The 19,787-nt window shown below is 37.7% G+C and overlaps 1 protein-coding gene across 1 annotated transcript in view; it reads right to left on the bottom strand.

The window, feature by feature from the left end:
• Positions 1-19,787, bottom strand: part of GALNT1 (polypeptide N-acetylgalactosaminyltransferase 1) — a 131,817-nt gene that overhangs the window by 77,252 nt on the left and 34,778 nt on the right. The window contains exon 2 of the mRNA XM_081263755.1: positions 8,521-8,766. Coding sequence (XP_081119881.1) covers positions 8,521-8,659 — 139 coding nt within the window. The 5' untranslated portion in view covers positions 8,660-8,766. The remainder of the gene's footprint in view (positions 1-8,520; positions 8,767-19,787) is intronic.

The raw sequence follows: 19,787 nt of genomic DNA, 5'->3' as shown, positions 1-19,787 counted from the left end.
GAAAGTTAATCCATTCTGTTTGAGCAAAGAATACTTGAGTTTCTTACTGATGAATGGGAATATTTGTTCTGTGATTTAAAGGTATACACACAGAAGGTTTAGCTCTGACAACAGTTATGAAGTTGGTGTTTTACTACCCACTAAAGTTACTTAACAGAGGAGTCATAAAGTAAATATTATACAAATAAGCTGACTTTGAATGAAACTGTATTTTATTCAAACTTATGTAGAAAGTAAAAATTAAAAAAGGTAATGGTTAGCCTAGGTATTACTAGCATCCTGTACTAGAAACAGAATCTAACTGAAGGCAAATTTCCCAAGAAGAAATAAAAAGGTAGTTACCAATACAAATGAATAATTTTTAGATTATAAGTGTAAAAAATTCAAATGTGGCTATATACTCTAAGAAAACCTATGACAAAAGAACTATTATTTACATAATATTCCTTAAATAGTGGAAGTATTATATAGCCATACATCTATAACTAATCATAGACAGTTCAGAGCCTTGAACAGTTAAATTAATAACTCTTCACAGTACAGTTATTTTCATTATGGCTAAAGAAGAAAAGAAAAAAAAGGCAACATGTTTGTTGATATGAATGCAAGGAGTTTAAAATCGAATTTTCCAAGTGTTCTCTGCCAAATATCAGTACTACCTACCTTGGCCCTTCATGCCTTGGCCCTTCATGTTTTCTTTTCTCCCCCTATATCATTGCAATGAAATCAATGTAGCCCCTATTCTATATCCTGATCCTAAGCCCTCCCTAAAAGCACTAAAGAGAACTATCTGTAGCAATAACAAAAAGAACTCTACAGATCACATGTATCTATAAAACTTCTTCCAGCACCGAAATAAGATGGCAGGGCAGGAGACATATCTCTTGATACCTAATTGTTGAGAGCCACAGCCAAAGGGGCCCCAGCAAACTTCCAGCTGCCGGCTAATGATTGGCTCACAGCAGCCCCAGCAACATCTAGCTGATTGGCTCCTCTGTGGTGATGTTCATTGGGCTGTTTCCCTGCCCTTCAGACTGCCAGCTGATGATTGGCTCACAGCGGCCCCAGCAACATCTAGCTGATTGGCTCCTCTGCGGTGATGTTCATTGGGCTGTTTCCCTGCCCTTCAGACTGCCAGTTGATGATTGGCTCACAGTGGCCCCAGCAACATCTAGCTGATTGGCTCCTCCACGGAGCTGCTCATTGGGGGACTTCTTTGGCTCTGCCCACGCAACCCAGCCAATCGGCCTCAAGAGCAGGAGGCTTGTGTGGGTGAGAGGCTTGTGGGAATCCGGTGGTGGCATTTGGGCTCTGAGGGTTTTTTCCTGAGGAGCTGTTTTGTTTGGCGTTTGTAGTTCTAAAAACAAAGTTAGTTTCTTTTGACAAGTGGCTCCTGAATTGTGCCCAGCCAGACTGCGGCATTTGGTGGCTCGCATGGGGAGCAACTGAGGGTAAGTAAACTGCTCGCCCCTGAGGGCAGGGCGAGAGGATGGGTAGCCATTCTAAGTTTCCTCTTTTGTTTTGCTTCATTTTTGTTTTAAGTTGCCTGTCCCTGGAGATGAGTGAGACGGAAGAAAAACCACTCACATCTGAGGAAAAACTATTTGCGTCTGAGGAACAGATAGGGAGAAAGGACGGATGCACATTTCAGGAGGATAGAAAGGCTGATATAATGAATTTTTGTTCCAATTTTATTTCATTCTGTCTCGGTTTTGTTTGGTGTTATCTTGTTGGGTTGTATTATAGTAGAAATACGGGATCAGCAATTAGTAAAAAACAAACCAAAAGACTGTTAAGTAAATTATTAGAGGAAGGAGGCATCCCAGTAAAATCAAGAGCAGTCAGGGCATACGTTGATACAATACAAAAATGTAGCCCATGGCTTTTTAAGGAGGAGTTGTTAAATATATCACAGTGGGACCATCATGGTGAAGATTTAAGAAGAATAGAAAAGAACAACCCAGGGACTCTGCCAGTTGGCACTTTGCCATTGTGGACGTTCGTATCTGGTTTGCTTAGTCCAAAGCCTTCAATTCAGACAAAGGTAGAGGAAGGAGAAGACATATTGATTCAAGAAAAAGAGAAGGTCTCTCAAATTAGTCAGAAAGAGGGAAAGATTCAAGTAAAAGAGAAGGTCTTTCGAGCTAGTGAGACAGAGGAAGGAAGTTTAGAGCAGAAAAAGCCATCAGGGGAAAAGTTACAACAGGAGACTGCTAATAACACCTTTCTATCAGAGAGCGTAAGTGTCCAACCAACAGCACCACCTCTACAGGAGACTGCTACTAACAGCATTCTATCACCAGAGGGCATAAGTGTCCAATCAACAGCACTACCTCCATATGCTAGGAGGCTCCCAACCCCCGCAGTTGATAGTTGGGATCCTGAGACAGGATCTCAAGTATTAACATGCCCTGTATTTGAGGTAGGAGGACAGCGAATTTACCAGGGTTTAAATTTCAAAACAGTAAAGGAGCTAAAAGAGGCTGTAACAACCTATGGTCCTCAAGCACCCTTCACTGTAAGCTTGGTCGAATCCATTAACAACTTGAACATGACACCAGCAGATTGGGCTAAAATGTGTAAAGCTGTGCTAAATGGAGGTCAATACCTGTTATGGAAGGTTGCCAATGAGGAATTTTGCAAGGAGACGGCTAGGCGAAATGCAGCAGCTGGTTATCCTCAGAGAAATCTAGATATGTTGTTAGAAAAGGGACCTTATGAGGATCAGCAGCAACAAATTGCATATGATCCTGGCGTATACTCACAAATTGCTGCAGAGGCGATTAGGGCATGGAAGACTTTACAAGGACATGAAGGTTTACAAGGTCAATTATCTAAGGTAATACAAGGAGCTAATGAACCTTACGCTGAATTTGTAGATAGGCTTATTCAAACAGCTACCAGAATTTTGGGGAATAGAGAACAAGCAATGTCACTAATAAAACAACTGGCTTATGACCAAGCGAATTGTTGGTGCAGAGATATCATTAGACCATGGAAACAGGAAGATTTAAACACATATATTAAATTATGTAGAGACATTAATGAACAAGAGCAAGTCATGGCAGCTGCAGTAAAACAGGCTTTAGATGCCAGAGACATTAATGAACAAGGGCAAATTGTGGCAGCTGCAGTAAAACAGGCTTTATATACCAGGCCAAGAACATGCTACAATTGTCAACAAACAGGACATTTTAAAAGGAATTGCCCCATAGGAGGAGGGTTTAACAAAACTAGGTATCAAAGGAGTAGAATACCAGGTATTTGCCCACGATGCCATAGAGGGAGACATTGGGCTAATGAATGCCGTTCTCAAACCACCATAGAGGGTACTCCATTACATTGGGCTAATGAATGCCGTTCTCAAACCACCATGGAGGGTACTCCATTATCAAAAAACGAACAAGGACAAGGTGTTTATCCACAATATCGTGGACAAAGGCATCGGGCTCCGTTGCCAAAAAATGGACAGGGGGCCCCAATGCTCCGGGGCCCCAAACCACAAATATACAGAGCACTGGAGGAACCCAGCAACCCTATCAGGGTAGTGACCAGGACACATTGTCCATCAGATCCCTCATCAGACAAACCAGAGGGAGCGCAGGGTTGGACATCTGCGCCTCCGCCAGATCAGTACTAACTCCACAGATGGGAGTTCAAATCATTCCCACAGGGGTAAAAGGATCTCTTCCCAAAGGAACAGTAGGCTTATTATTGGGACGCAGCTCTTCTACTCTAAAAGGACTTTTGATAAGTCCTGGGATAATTGATCCCGATTATGAAGGTGAAATAAAAATTATAGCCAGTTCTCCAAAGGGTATATCAATAATTTCACCAGGAGATAGAACAGCACAGTTACTAATAATACCAAGCCTACATGATAAATTTTCCAGTCATGCTGTAGAAAGAGGTTCCAAGGGATTAGGCTCCACAGGTATAGATTGGGCTATGCTTTCTTTAAATTTAGATTCTCACCCAATGCTAAAATTAAATATTCAAGGACATGACTTTAATGGGCTACTGGATACAGGTGCAGACCTTAGCATCATCTCTCGTCAAGAATGGCCAAAACATTGGCCATTACAACAAGCCACTCAAACGCTTCGAGGCCTAGGAGTGGCGACTAATCCCCATAGAAGTGCAATGGTATTAGATTGGAAGGATCCTGAAGGATGTGAAGGAACTATACAACCATATGTATTGGATCATCTTCCCGTAAATTTATGGGGACGAGATGTCTTAGATCAATTAGGTTTGACATTAACAAATAACATCAATCAAAATGCACCCACTATTATGGCTAGACAAGGTTTTAGGAAAGGAAAAAGATTAGAAAAACAAGAACAAGGTATAGCAGCACCAATACAAATAGATCAAGGAACAGACAGACATGGGTTGGATTTTCACAAAGGGCCACTGAGACAATAAAAATTACATGGAAATCAGAAAGACCAGTATGGGTTCCTCAGTGGCCCTTGACTACAGAAAAGATACAAGTAGCCCATGATCTGGTCAAACAACAATTAGCGGAAGGACATATACAACCTTCTGTATCTCCCCATAATAGTCCCATTTTTGTCATCAAAAAGAAATCTGGTAAATGGAGATTACTGCAAGATTTAAGAGCCATTAATAATGAAATGGTCATAATGGGACCTGCTCAATCGGGGATTCCTCAATTGTCTGCTTTGCCAAAAACTTGGTATGTTTTAGTTATAGATATTAAAGATTGTTTTTTTTCAATTCCAATTCATCCTGAGGATAGTCCACGTTTTGCATTTACTATCCCTGCACTGAATCATGAAGGTCCTGATCAGAGATATGAATGGAAAGTACTCCCTCAAGGGATGGCTAACAGCGCAACTATGTGTCAAATTTATGTTAACAAAGTAATCCAGCCACTTAGAAATCAAAATCCTGAACTACAAATATTTCACTATATGGATGATGTATTATTAGCACACAAAGCTAAAAACACATTGCTAGAATGTTATGCCACACTTACAAACTTATTTAAAAAAATTATAATCTAGAGATAGCAATAGATAAAGTACAATTAAATTTTCCAATTAATTATTTAGGAGTTCTATTATCCTCAACCATGGTCCGTCCACCAAAAATTCAAATACGAGTAGATCAACTCAAATCACTTAATGACTTTCAAAAGTTATTAGGAGACATAAATTGGATAAGGCCTTATCTAGGCATACCAACAGGAGAGTTGGGACCTTTATTTGATATCCTAAAAAGTCCATCAGATCCAAATTCACCCCGAATGTTAACGCCTGAAGCAAGAAAGGCATTAAAAATCATTGAAATATATATGGAAAATATGCATTTGGATAGAATTGATATAAGTTTGCCTTTATTATTTATTGTACTACCAACAAAAAATATTCCTACAGGAGTATTTTGGCAAGAAGGTCCATTATTATGGATACATTTATCTTATTCTCCTAACACTATTCTTACTAGGTATCCTGAGGCTGTAGGACAACTAATACTCAAAGGAATAAAAACAGCAAAGGGAGTATTTGGAATTTCTCCCAATAAAATTATTACTCCATATACTATGAATCAAATTGATGAATTAGTTAATGAGTTAAATACTTGGGCAATAATCATGTGCAAATCTAATGTTTCATTTGATAACCACTTACCATCTAATCCTTTATTGTCTTTTTAGTCATTGCATCCTGTAATTTTTCCAAAAATGACAAGAAAAACACCTATCATGAATGCTCCAAATATATTCACTGATGGGTCAAATAATGGTACAGCAGCAATAGTTACACCTCATCAAACTTTTACATTTTTAGTACCCAAACAATCAGCTCAAAAGGTAGAGCTTAATGCAGTATTACAAGCTTTTGTGATGTTTAAAGACTCTGTATTTAATTTATTTTCTGATAGTCAGTATATAGTTAATGCTATAGTATCCCTTGAAGATGCTGGTAGGATTTCCCCTTCTTCTACTGTTTTCTCTTTGTTTTCTACTATACAAAGTTTAATCTGGGACAGAAAAGATCCATTCTTTATAGGACATATCAGGGCACATACAGGATTGCCTGGAGCCCTTAGTTTGGGCAATGATTTAGCAGATAAAACTACACAAGACATACATATTTTCTCTACACTAGAAGAAGCTATAAATTTTCATAAAAGGTTCCATGTCAATGCTAATACTTTACAAAAGCGTTTTAAAATAACTAAGGAACAAGCTAGACAAATAATAAAACAATGTCAAAATTGTGTGACCTTTTTACCACAAGTTAATCTTGGAGTCAATCCTAGAGGATTGATACCTAACCATATTTGGCAGATGGACATCACACATTTGCCAGAATTTGGAAAATTAAAATATTTGCATGTTACAGTTGATACTTCTTCTGGATTTTTGATGGGCTCCCTTCATGCCGGAGAAAAAACTAAAGATGTTATAGCTCATTGCTTACAAAATTTTGCCACTGTGGGCATTCCAAAACAGTTAAAAACAGATAATGCCCCTGGTTATACTTCTACCTCTTTTAAACAATTTTGCTCATCATTTGGCATTACTCATATAACAGGAATCCCATATAATCCACAGCGACAAGTCATAGTTGAAAGAGCTCATCAAACTATTAAAATGTACTTATTAAAGCAAAAAGACGGAATTGGGAAGGGGTATATATTCCCCAAAGATAAACTTAAAATAACCCTTTTTACTCTAAACTTTTTAAATTTGGATTCATCAGGACTTAGTGCTGCAGAAAGGCATATGTGTCCAAAAAATGTACATAAGCCCAAGGTACTTTGGAAAGATATTCTAACAGGACAATGGAAAGGTCCTGACCCAGTAATTGTCTGGAGTCGGGGGTCTGTTTGTGTGTTTCCACAGGAAGAACAGCAGCCAATTTGGATTCCAGAGAGATTAACCAAGGTCCTGACCCAGTGATTGTCTGGAGTCGGGGACCTGTTTGTGTGTTTCCACAGGAAGAACAGCAGCCGATTTGGATTGTTACATAATTTTTTCTTTAGCCATTATTGCCAGAATTCCTATCTTCATCCCAGTGCCAATGAAGACAATGTAAATTGTTAAGAAAATTGTTTTCTTTTAGTGCCTTCTGGAATGTTACATAATTTTTTCTTTAGCCATTATTGCCAGAATTCCTATCTTCATCCCAGTGCCGGTGAAGACAAAGATAAAACTAATCTACAGTTTCTGCAATAGCCATCACTGAACTGCTTGCAGAACTTGCCTAAACTATGTGTCACTTGTATGCATTGTGAACTCACTTGTATGCATTGTGAACTATCTGTTGGTGCAGCGACTTGTGGTAGTGTTGGGGTATTTTTGCTGATGATGTCATCGGTGGTACAATTTTTCCAACAAGAGCCATCAATTGGCTTGGTGTATCTTCCTCCCTTCTGCTTGTCATGATAAAGACCTCTCCACAGGTGTGGCTGTATACTGGACCGGTAGTCAATGACGGGTAAGATCCAATTACAATGGTACCAACCTAAGACAGGAGGCTGATGCCCTGAGGTCAGCTCATCCGAAGATGGGTAAGGACCATATGTAGTATTGGACAACCTAAGGCAGGCACGGTCCCCAAGCCACATGCTTGTTGTTTAAACAGAGAGGGGGAGATGTTGAGAGCCACAGCCAAAGGGGCCCCAGCAAACTTCCAGCTGCCAGCAAACTTCCAGCTGCCGGCTGATGATTGGCTCACAGCAGCCCCAGCAACATCTAGCTGATGGGCCCCTCTGTGGTGATGTTCATTGGGCTGTTTCCCTACCCTTCAGACTGCCAGCTGATGATTGGCTCACAGCGGCCCCAGCAACATCTAGCTGATTGGCTCCTCTGCGGTGATGTTCATTGGGCTGTTTCCCTGCCCTTCAGACTGCCAGTTGATGATTGGCTCACAGTGGCCCCAGCAACATCTAGCTGATTGGCTCCTCCACGGAGCTGCTCATTGGGGGACTTCTTTGGCTCCGCCCACGCAACCCAGCCAATGGGCCTCAAGAGCAGGAGGCTGGTGTGGGGGTGAGAGGCTTGTGGGAATCCGGTGGTGGCATTTGGGCTCTGAGGGTTTTTTCCTGAGGAGCTGTTTTGTTTGGCGTTTGTAGTTCTAAAAATAAAGTTAGTTTCTTTTGACAAGTGGCTCCTGGATTGTGCCCAGCCAGACTGCGGCACCTAATGGTATTATTTTAATGCTCCAGCAAGCATATGGCATTAGACAAATCTTGTATAAAATTTTGATAGTCCAACTACTAGATTCCCTACATTATTTGCTAACATAAAATAATTTGTAGAAATTTAACTACATTTAATATTGAATATAAAAACAAAATTGAGTGATTTAATAATGATAATTTAATATTAGAAGAACCTATTAAAGAATTGTTAGAAATATGATCACCACATATATAGGAAGCTAGGAATTATATCTAAAATGCTTAACTTTTATATTATTCAAATTAGTAAAAACTAGTGATATGTTTATCAAAATAGTTGTATTATAAAATGTTACTCACCATCCCCAGCAGGAAGTCCTCTTTCCTTTTTCTCATCACATTTGTTGCATTCACTGAAGTAAAGCAGCAAGAACATATCCAACAGTACCCAAATTAAGGAGGTGGCTAGGACCACCTTGCAATATGCAAATTTTCTCATGGCACTTTAAGTCAAATGCAAAATTTTAAAATATATATATATATATAAATATACAAAGATCATGAAAATTATTCCAATCCAGTTTCATCAGAAATCACATTCACACCCTGTAAAGAAAAAAAGGAAAAACAGTGACTTAAAAAATTTGAAACCTAGAAAACAAATTGTCTAATATATTAAGATATGAATTAATTTCATTAATAATGTGCAATTTCATGATTATACAAATAACTGTTACAAAGCAGTATTCAATAGAAAAATGGATAAAGGATTTAAATAGGCACTTTGCAGAAGAAAAAGATACAACCATGAAGAAATGTGCTCAATTCCCTATAATTAGGCATATGAATTAAGACAATAGAAAGTTTGCTATTTCACATCCATCAAACACATGGGTCTCAACTCCCTTTCTATACAATGCTACATTTATTGCTAAGGCAAAAACCAAGCTCTTAATTGCCTTGGTTTTTGGTTTTTTTTTTTTTTTTGTTTGTTTTGTTTTGTTTTTGTTTTTTTCTTGGTACTGGAGATTGAACCCAGGACCTTGTGTATGCAAGGAAAGCACTCTACCAACTGAGCTATATCCCCAGCCCCTTGCCTTGGGAATTTAAGCAATAAGTGACCCCTGCCTATTTCAAATATCCACATTCAGTTCCTAGATCCAAAGATCTCCCTGTAGCCTGTACTGCCGCAGGTACTTGGGATAATTCTTGTCCTTCTTCCCTGCTGAATCCTATCCTAAAAACTCTACAATCATCAATCACTCAGGAAATAGAAAACATCATGAAAAAGAAAAGGGTATCATACAATCTGAGATGGAGCCTTCACTCTTGACTTCCCTGATTTTTAGTTTCTATTTCTCACTATCCCACTTCCCATTCTTCTGCTGTAACAGTATGAGAAAGTACTTGGAGTAACTGTAACCAAATTTGGAAAGTAACTTAGGATAGTTTGACTAAAAATTTTTCTGGCACATAAAAAGTTCATCTTGCCATGGGAGGTAGAGCATGATGTAATAACCAGCGACTCAAGTAGCTGAGACAGGAGGATGACAAGTTCATGTCTACATTGGCAGTAAATGAGCAAGATCCTCTCTCAAAATAAAAAAATGAAAAGGACTGGGGATATAGTTCAGTAGTAGAGCACCCCTGGGATCAATTCCCAGTACTAAAAAAGAAATCCAAAAAACTGAGCTCATCTTGGTGAGCTAGGATGAAGTCTGAGACTTCATAGAGGAAAGGAATGTTACTGTGTAATGGACAACAAAGTTCAAAGACCTATCACTGCGGATCAGGAGAGAGATAAGCAAAGTGCATTCCAATACTGTAAACTGAGGAATTATATGCTATGCATGCATGCCCCATACAGAGAGCCACAGAAGCAGATGTTCTGAAGCACTGCACTGACAGGATATAGTCTCTTCTTACAAGGGGAACTTTATGTAACATGTTCCATGGTAGCCAGCAGAGATAGATAAACCTAAACAATTCAGATAAAGTGAGTGAGTTTATTTATAAAATAGATATAGTAGCTCTTCACAGATTGCTAGTCAACAACCTGAAAATCACCTAAAAAAAAAAATATATATATATATATATATATATATATATATATATGGAATACTTTAAGCACAAAATATTCCTTTTTCTGTTCATCTCTCTGGAGTCTCTGATTTCTTGCTTATATTCTTCCTTTAATCAGATCAGCATTCTCTGGCTGCAAAGTGAGAACAAAGATGCTACTGCCATACTTCTGCCTTAAAATCATGCTAAATCAATTTAACACTTGATATTGTGTCACATGCAGTGAGCTGCTACCAATGACTATGATAATGGGTAAAGGGATTATAGGGCACAATGTCATGAGACAACAGTTCTCTCCACAGAAGCAGATGTATGAATTTATATTCTGAGCTATTTCACATGAAAGGCTACACCTCTTGTGGTCACTAGCAAAGCATTTGATTACTCATGAAATGGATTTCAAATATGGTTTCATGGTCTCTAAAATATAATGATTTTTTAAACCGATATATAGTCAGTTCAGCTTTACAGAGAAGATCTCAAGAGAAAGGAAAAACATGTCTATACAAAATAACTGTATTCACATTACCCTGTATCCAAAACCTTACAGCACTTTAATCATAATCAAAATCTGGAAACAATCCAAATATCCATCACCTGATGAATAAATAAACAAATTGTAGTCCAGATTGAGCATCCCTTATACAAAGTGCTTGGGATCAGACTGTTTCAGATTTCGGAGTTTTTCAGATTTTTGCAATTTGTACAGACTTTACTAGCTGAACATCCCTAACTCAAAATCCGAAATGCTCCAAAAACCCAAACTTTTAAACTTTAGAAAAATTTTTTAAATATATATTTTTTTAGTTGTAGGTGAACACAATATCTTTATTTCATTTATTTGTTTTTATGTGGTGCTGAGGATCAAACCCAGCACCTCACACGTGCTAGGCAAGCGCTCTACCGCCGAGCCACAACCCCAGCCCCAAAACTTTAAAAAAATTTTTAAAGTGTCACACTGCCACTAAAAACATTTCAGATTTTAGAACATTTTGGATTTCAGATTAGAGATATGCAAGCTGAATATCTATAAAATGAAACACTACTTAACAATCCAGCAATAAGTCAGAGGAACAAGCTTATTATCTGACAGACTATGTGTACAGTCCAATAAAGTTTACTGGCTCAATTATTTCCATTTAGAGCATGCAGTATCTGATATCTTGAATTTTCTAAAGTAATAAACTGATTTAAATTCTAGCAATTTCTTTAAAGTTGATAGTTTCTTCTATTTATAAAGTAAATATGTTCAAGACAAAGACCCTGGCAAACATAGAAAACTAAAAGATACAAAACTACCTGTAAATTCACATTCCAGTTAACTCAATCAGTTAAGTGTCCTTTCAGTCATTCAGAACAGACAGTATACAATGTCATATTTAAAAGCAACTTTGTAATATCTATTTTGACTCAAATGCTTTAATAGCTTCAATGGCCTCATTATGGGGAGGGGGAGAAGATGGGTATAACTATAAAGTGGTAGCATGAAAGACCTTCATCATAGTCACACTGCCTTTTTGGTTTTTTAATAAACAATGTGTTTAACAGATACCCCTCTTCCCACCACAACCACTGAGAAATGTGTCTTTTTGTTGTTGTTGTTTGGGGGGGGGAGTACTAGAGATTGAAACTAGGGGGCACTTAACCACCGAGTCACATCCCCGGCCCTTTTTTTTTTTTTTTTTTGGAAATTTTGAGATAGGGTCTCGCTAAATTGCTTAAAGCCTCACTCATTAAGTTGCTGAGGCTGGCTTTGAAATTGCAATCCTTCTGCCTCAGCCTCTTGAGTTGCTGGGACTACAGGTGTGTGCCACTACACTTGGCTTGAATACTGTGTCTTAAGAAACGTATGTCTTAATCCTCACTTCAAAATAGCCATGATATCCACAAAGCTATGTCAAAATGGCACATGTACTGCTTTAAACTTAAAGAGCAAACACATAACAGACAAAAATAAAAGAGGCTTCCTGGCTCAAGATTCTGGCCCTTACTTATCCCCTTTCCCTTTCCCTCCTCTGAGCACTGATACACACTCTTTGGTAGTGAAAAATGTTTACAAATGAAAAATTCTTAAACTTGCTGTTTTTCTAACATTGTATTCAGAGATTCATCAGTATACTGAACATAGGTGTAGTTAATTCATTTTCACTATGAACAGTATTCTTTCAAAGTTTAGCATACCACGGTTTCTTTACTCTTAAAGAACATTTAAGTTCTTTCTAGATTCATTATTATTGGGGAGGCAGGGGTGCTAGGAATTGAACTCTGGAGCACTTGGCCACTGAGTCACACCCAGCCCTATTTTTTATTTAGAGACAGGATCTCACTGAGTTGTTCAGCACCTCGCTGTTGCTGAGGCTGGCTTTGAACTCGCTATCCTCCTGCCTCAGTCTCCCGAGCCACTGGGATTACAGGCATGTGCCACTGTGCCCAGCTAAATTCATTATTATAAGTATGCTATGTAACTATACCAGATCATGTTCCCTGGTACACATGTACAGAAGTATTTATGTAAGGCAGAGGTTTCCCAACCTTTATGGCAAAGAGCCAGATGATAAAAATTATAGGTTTTAGGGGCCATGGTGGTGCATGCCTGTAATCCAGCAACTTGGGAAGCTGAGACAGGAGGATCAAACGTTTAAGGCCAGTAGCAGGGCCCTAAGCAATTTAGTGAGACCATGTCTCTAAATAAAAAATAAAAAGGGCCTGGGATATGGTTAAGTACCCCTGGATTCAACCCCTGGTACGAAAACAAATTTTTTTTAGGTTTGTGTTTTGTGGCTTTATGGGTCATTCTCTGTTGCAACCATTGAACTCTGGCATAAATTTATGCTGCCATAAATGAATGTGACAATAGCCAACAGTTTATTTATAGGCACTGAAAACCAAATTTCATAGTTTTCAATTACAAATTATATATAAAATATAATTTCTATTTTTAAGCATTTAAAAATGTTAAAATCTATTCTTAATTCATGAGTCATCATAATGACCCCTGACCTAGAATATATACCTGGGGATGTTAGGTCAGAAGGTATGTGTTTTTCAATATGATTAGATATCATCAATTTATTTTCCCAGGTGGTCGAAACAAACTACCCAGGAACTCTGGAAGATGTGTTCAATCCTTGGCCAGGCTTACTGTTGTCAGACTTTTATTTTTTATAATCCTCCATGAGTGTATAGTTGGTATAGTAATGTAGTTCATCTCTGACATTACGGGTCATTCCATTTCTTCTCTGATGTGCCTACTGAAGTCTGGTTTACTATTCTATTAGATGAGTTGTTTTGTCTTAGTTTGTGAAAATCTTAATACAATGCCGCATGAGTTACATATCCTGAAAGAATCTTTTCCCAGTTTATAAAGAAACACCAACCCAGGAAACCTGACAGGAAAAGATACATTCAGATAAAGAAATTTTCAAACAGGTTTTATCAGTAGGCAGTATAAGGTAAGATTTCAAGTAAGTTTTTTTCTACAGTTGTTTTGTTTCTGTCATTCCTTTACCTAAAATCTTTTCATGGCTTCCCACTGTCCTTTAATTAATGTTTCCCACTGTCCTGTTTTTCCTAAAGAACATTGATACTGCAGGGCCCATACTTGAGTGGGTCTTCACTAAACCAATTCTATCCATTGTCAAACAGGCTGGGGAAATGTTGCCCGGGCGAGGTGGTGCACACCTGAAATCACAATGGCTCAAGGGGCTGAAGCAAGAGGATCATGAGTTCAAGCCAGCCTCAGTAAAAGCGAGGCACTGAGCAACTCAGTGAGACCCTGTCTCTAAATAAAATACAAAAAAATAGGCCTGGGGATATGGCTCAGTATTTGAGTCCCCCGTAAATTCAATCCTTGGTACCCCCCCAAAATAAGTTGGGGAAATGTTATATACTTATATTCACCCTAGAAGGTTCATATTACTTACTACTGGTATTAATGGGTCTATGAAGTTGTAAAAATTACCGCCCCCCCAAAAAAAAGACGAGAGTGCTAGTGCATGCCTATAATCCCAGTGGCTGGGGAGGCTGAGGCAGAAGAATATTGAGTTCAAAGCCAACAGCCTCAGCAATAGCAAGGTGCTAAGCAACTCAGTGAGACAATCTCTAAATAAAATACAAAAATAGGGCTGGGGATGTGGTTTAGTGGTCGAGTGCCCCTGAGTTCAAACCCCCAGTACCAAAACACACACACACACACACACACACACACACACACACACACCAAAAAAAAAAAAAAAAAGAAAAAAGAAGAAAGGAAACCTATTTAAGTTTTTAAATTTTTTTGAGATTTTTTTTTATTGTTGGTTATTCAAAACATTACATAGTTCTTGATATATCATATTTCACACTTTGATTCAAGTGGGTTATGAACTCCCATTTTTATCCCGTATACAGATTGCAGAATCACATCAGTTACACTTGCAGCCAATTTGGAAAGCAGTATGGAGATTCCTGGGAAAGCTGGGAATGGAACCACCATTTTTGACCCAGCTATTCCCCTTCTCGGTCTATTCCCTAAAGACCTAAAAAGAGCATGCTACAGGGACACTGCTACATCGATGTTCATAGCAGCACAATTCACAATAGCAAGACTGTGGAAGCAACCTAGATGCCCTTCAATAGACGAATGGATAAAAAAAAATATGGCATTTATACACAATGGAGTATTACTCTGCATTAAAAAATGACAAAATCATAGAATTTGGAGGGAAATGGATGGCATTAGAGCAGATTATGCTAAGTGAAGCTAGCCAATCCCTAAAAAACAAATGCCAAATGTCTTCTTTGATATAAGGAGAGTAACTAAGAACAGAGTAGGGACGAAGAGCATGAGAAGATTAACATTAAACAGGGATGAGAGGTGGGAGGGAAAGGGAGAGAGAAGGGAAATTGCATGGAAATGGAAGGAGACCCTCAGGGTTATACAAAATTACATACAAGAGGAAGTGAGGGGAAAGGGAAAAATAATACAAGGGGGAGAAATGAATTACAGTAGAGGGGGTAGAGAGAGAAGAGGGGAGGGGAGGGGAGGGGAGGGGAGAGGGGATAGTAGAGGATAGGAAAGGCAGCAGAATACAACTTCTCACTTTCAAGCATGGAACTTTCCCCATGTAAACTGTCTTTATTGAATAACATGAAATAGAGTTCAAATAGCAATGGAATAGTAAAAACTTGTTCAAAAACCTAAAATTAGGCAATTTTTAAAATTAGGCAGTTTGCTTTTGTGAAACTGGTATTTCTGTGAATCTGCAAATTCTATTTAAAAAAAAAAGGATCCCAGTATATTTAAAAGCCAACATATATATTGATTTAACTATTTGAAATTCATATTTCTCTATTGTTCTGTAATGTAAGATGTATTTGCATATAAATCAGATAGTTGTGGACAAAAATGCTGGAAATTCTATAAATCCCTAAATGAAAAGAATCTACAAATTTCCCCTCAGAGAAATGAAATTTATCAATTATTTCTACTATCTCAATTTTTTTTTTTTGTCCTAAAGACTGAACCCAGAGGCACTTTAATGCTGAGCTACATCCCCAAACCTTTATTTTATTTTAAATAGGGCCTCATTATTGCTTAGGGCCCCTCTAAATTGCTGAAACTGGGCTCAAACTTGTGATTTCTCTTGCCTCAGCCTCCTAAGTTGCCTACAGGCATGCACCACTGTGCCCTGCTTTTTTTTTTTTTTTAAGTTTATAATATCATGCTCCAAAGACTATATCTACCATCAAATACTTCACTCATTATTTCATGTAAGATACCATAAAAACAGAATTAAACACAGCAGGTCTATATTCTTTTAATCTCTAGGGCATATCTGAGCCTTGGTGGTAACCCTAGCCAAATTCTGAGAACTGAACCCTAGAATGTTCAGTTACTGGTTAATGATCTTATTCTGTATGTTCCAGGCAATGGTCAGGTTGTAATAAGCTATTAGCAGGATTTAAAGAATCGTCAAGATTTGTGATGTGTACCTGATATCTGTCTAGGGTTTCAAATTTCAGTTGCCAGAGATAATTATATGGCAGAAATAAATGTAACTGTGGGACCAGCTCCCTATAAGACTAACACTTACAGCCATGGCTACAGATATTTTGTATGTGTCTCTCTCATTTATAGCCAGAGAAAAGCATGTTCATATGATTCTCAGAAGACCTAGAAGCCTAAGCTTGACCTCTCTTATATTTATCTGAACAACTTTTCCCTTCTGTTTTGTACTGTAGCCTTTGCTATAATAAACATCAGCAATGAGTACAACTTTATATTGAGCTGTGTGAGCCTTTCCAGCAAACTAGTGGCAACTGAGACCAGTCAAAACAGATACCATTTTAAAATGTGGTCTGCCATAATACCTACTTCTCTATTTGTCAGAAGGTAAGTGATCATAATTATAATCCCTTCAAATGAATAAATCAATGGTCAGGAGAAATTTTAACATAGTAGCCCTGAAACTGCTATCCTTATAAAAGCATGGTTGGCAAGGTTACCCCTGGCTGGCACCTAGGAATCTGAATGGTAAAACAGTTCTCTATACCCATTTAAAACCTTCCCTAAATGTTAAGTGTGGATCACTGTACCTAAACTGTACAAACAGTATGATTTATGCCACGCATTTGTTTTCCTTCTAGAATCTAGAATTTTTCTATGTGCTAAACAGTAGATGCCTACATGACCAACCCCAATAAAAACCTTGGACACTGAATCTTTAATGAGTTTTCTTAGTAGACAACATTTCACAAGTGTTGTCACAATTCACTGCTGGAGGAATTAAAGCACATCCTCTGTTACTCTACAGGGAGGGTTCTTAGAAGACTATACCTGCTTTCCTCCCCATTTCATCCCTGCAACTTTTCCCCTTGCTTGGTATCCTTTTGCTGTAATAAATCTTAGCTGTTAGTATGACTATGTGATACAGCCTATGAGTCCTTCTACCAATCACTGAACACAGGGGTGGTCTTAGGAATCCCCAATACAATCATCACACTAAAACAGAAATGAGTGTGTGTTTACAAAGCCCAATACTAAAGTTCAAATGTAAGCTCAAATTACAGTTTCAACACTTATACATACCCTAGCTAAGTTAATTTATTAACAAAAAACCTACGCTTCTTTATTCCTTAAATGAGAAAAAAAAAAAAAAAAAACATACCTACTTCATAGTACCATCACAGTAAATTAAATAAGGGAATGCACAATTCACATACTACACACTTAGTAAATACTAAATGGTATTTCCGGGTATACTTTCTGAGATGAAACAATCAAATCTTTTACATGTACACGGATGCATTGAAAATTCTATTGGCCATTTGGGGCACCACAAAAAGAATATCAGCACGACTGACCTTGTATCTTCAAATGCTGGCTTTCTGAATTATTTCCAGATCACATGACAGGATTATTAGATAAACTTGACCAAGTTAAACTCTATATAAGAATTATCTTTTGATTTCTGAGGCTGATCTTCATTTAATATTCAAATTGATCTCTCTAATGTGAAATGAAAGTACTAATTAACTAGTACTGGGGCTGTAGTTTATGGTTATGATTCTCAAATTATTAAACTGGGATTTTAGTATAAGCCCTTCTCTTACATGTATATGAAGCATAAAGTCCAACTAATGTAAGTTCATAGCATAACCAGTAAGTAGGTTTTCAAACCTAGAAAGCTAAAAGATCAAGCCCAAATGTAAAAAGAACAAAACTGAAGTCATTCACTCCAGTCTATTCAACTTACCCCAAAGCAGTTTTTCAAATGAATTAATATTCCAAATCCACATGTCCCACATTTCCTGTTGAAAAATAAATTTCCTAAAATCAGTAGATTTCAAAGTAATTCTCTCTTTCCCCACTTACCTGAGCCACCCTGTTCCACCAGACTGCAGGCCAGCTGCCATCTAAGTGCAAGGACATGACAGCACAATACCTGGCACACATTTAGTGTCTGTTAAATAAATGAGTGGGTCAAAAAATGAAATATTACTAAAATCCAACACCAAATTCAGTGGAAATACTACAAAATTTTCTTTCTTGTTCTAAGAAAATTATGAGGATATTAACTTTTCGGGGAGAGGACAAAGATGCTCAGCTTATTCATTATTCTACTTCTACATATTTTACTGAATTGGACCTCAACTGAATTCAAGTGATAACTCTATGCTAAGCTTCCTATTCCTAACTGGTCCATATCAACTATAATCATTCTATTTCTCTTACCAGGGTAAATGATCAAATCCTGAGGGGAAGTCTGCTAGGAAGCATGTGGGAAAAATTATTCTTCTATATAAAAATGCTCAAGGAGAAACTATACTTTTCCATCTTTGGATAAGCACATTTAGAAGAGCTGTAGCCATTCTGAGGCCATGAGGGAAGCAATCATCAACACGCTAAGAATGACAAAATAAAATCATGGACAGCACACAGAACCAAACCAACACTGAAAATTCCTGCATGTAAACTTCTTGATACATGACTTGATAAAAAGCCCTCAGTGATCAATTGGGTATTCTGGCTCCTACAGTCAAATACTTCCTGATATACCACTCTAAAACTTATAATTATTGATTTAGATAGGTATATATCCCTATAAAGAAAAAAATGAAGATGTAGAGAATCTAAATTAAGAAATCTACTTTCATGGAAGAATACAAAAAAGTAGAATTTCAACATAAACTTCATACCTAAAAACCAGAACTTTTGGTTTCTGACATCTCCTGCTTAGACATGACATTACAGTCAGGAGCCACATCACAACAGGATATGTTCTGAAAAAATGCATCATCAGATGATTTCACTGTTATGTGAACATCAGTGTGCTTACACAAACCGAGTAGTATACAGCTACTACACACCTCAGTTATATGGAATATATCATTGTATATGGTCCATCCTTGCCCAAAATACTGTTATGCAACACATGGCTACATATAATTAATCACAGGATTAGAGATCCCTAATTTGCTCATACTTTGTCAAATATCTGCAAGACACTACTATAAGTAGTCTGATGCACATAAACATGAAAATGTTCAGTCTCTCATATGGTTTGCTTATGTTTCCCCCAAAGTTCATGTGTTAGAAACTTAATCCCCAAATTCAGATGCTGATGATTTTGGAGATAGGATCTTCAGGAGGTAATCAGGGTTAGATGAGGTCATGAGGGATTAGTGACTTAAAAAAAGAAGAAGAAGAAGAAGAAGAAGAGGAAGAAGAGAGACCTAAGCTGAAATGCTCCCTTGCTCTCAACATGGGATGCCCCTCTACTGTGTTATGACAGGGCATTAGGTCCTTATCAGGTGCCAACATCTTGATATTGGACTAGCTAGCCTCTATAACTTTGAGAACTAAATTTCTTTTATTTGTGAATTATCCAGTCTCAGGTATTCTATTATAGCAACACAAAATGGACTAAGACAGTCCTTTCCCTCCACAAGTTTGATATGGGAGATAACAGGGCAAGCCTGTATGGCACTTCACAATTATTATTATTGTTTTGTTTTCTGTATTTTGCAAAAGATTCCAAAAGCATAGGGGCTACAAAAGA

This window comes from Spermophilus citellus (genome assembly GCF_964194105.1).
Source record: "Spermophilus citellus genome assembly, chromosome: 12".
In the NCBI taxonomy this organism is placed as follows: domain Eukaryota; kingdom Metazoa; phylum Chordata; class Mammalia; order Rodentia; family Sciuridae; genus Spermophilus; species Spermophilus citellus.
Note: the sequence above shows the minus strand (reverse complement) of the source record. Positions and strands in the feature narration are given on the sequence as shown.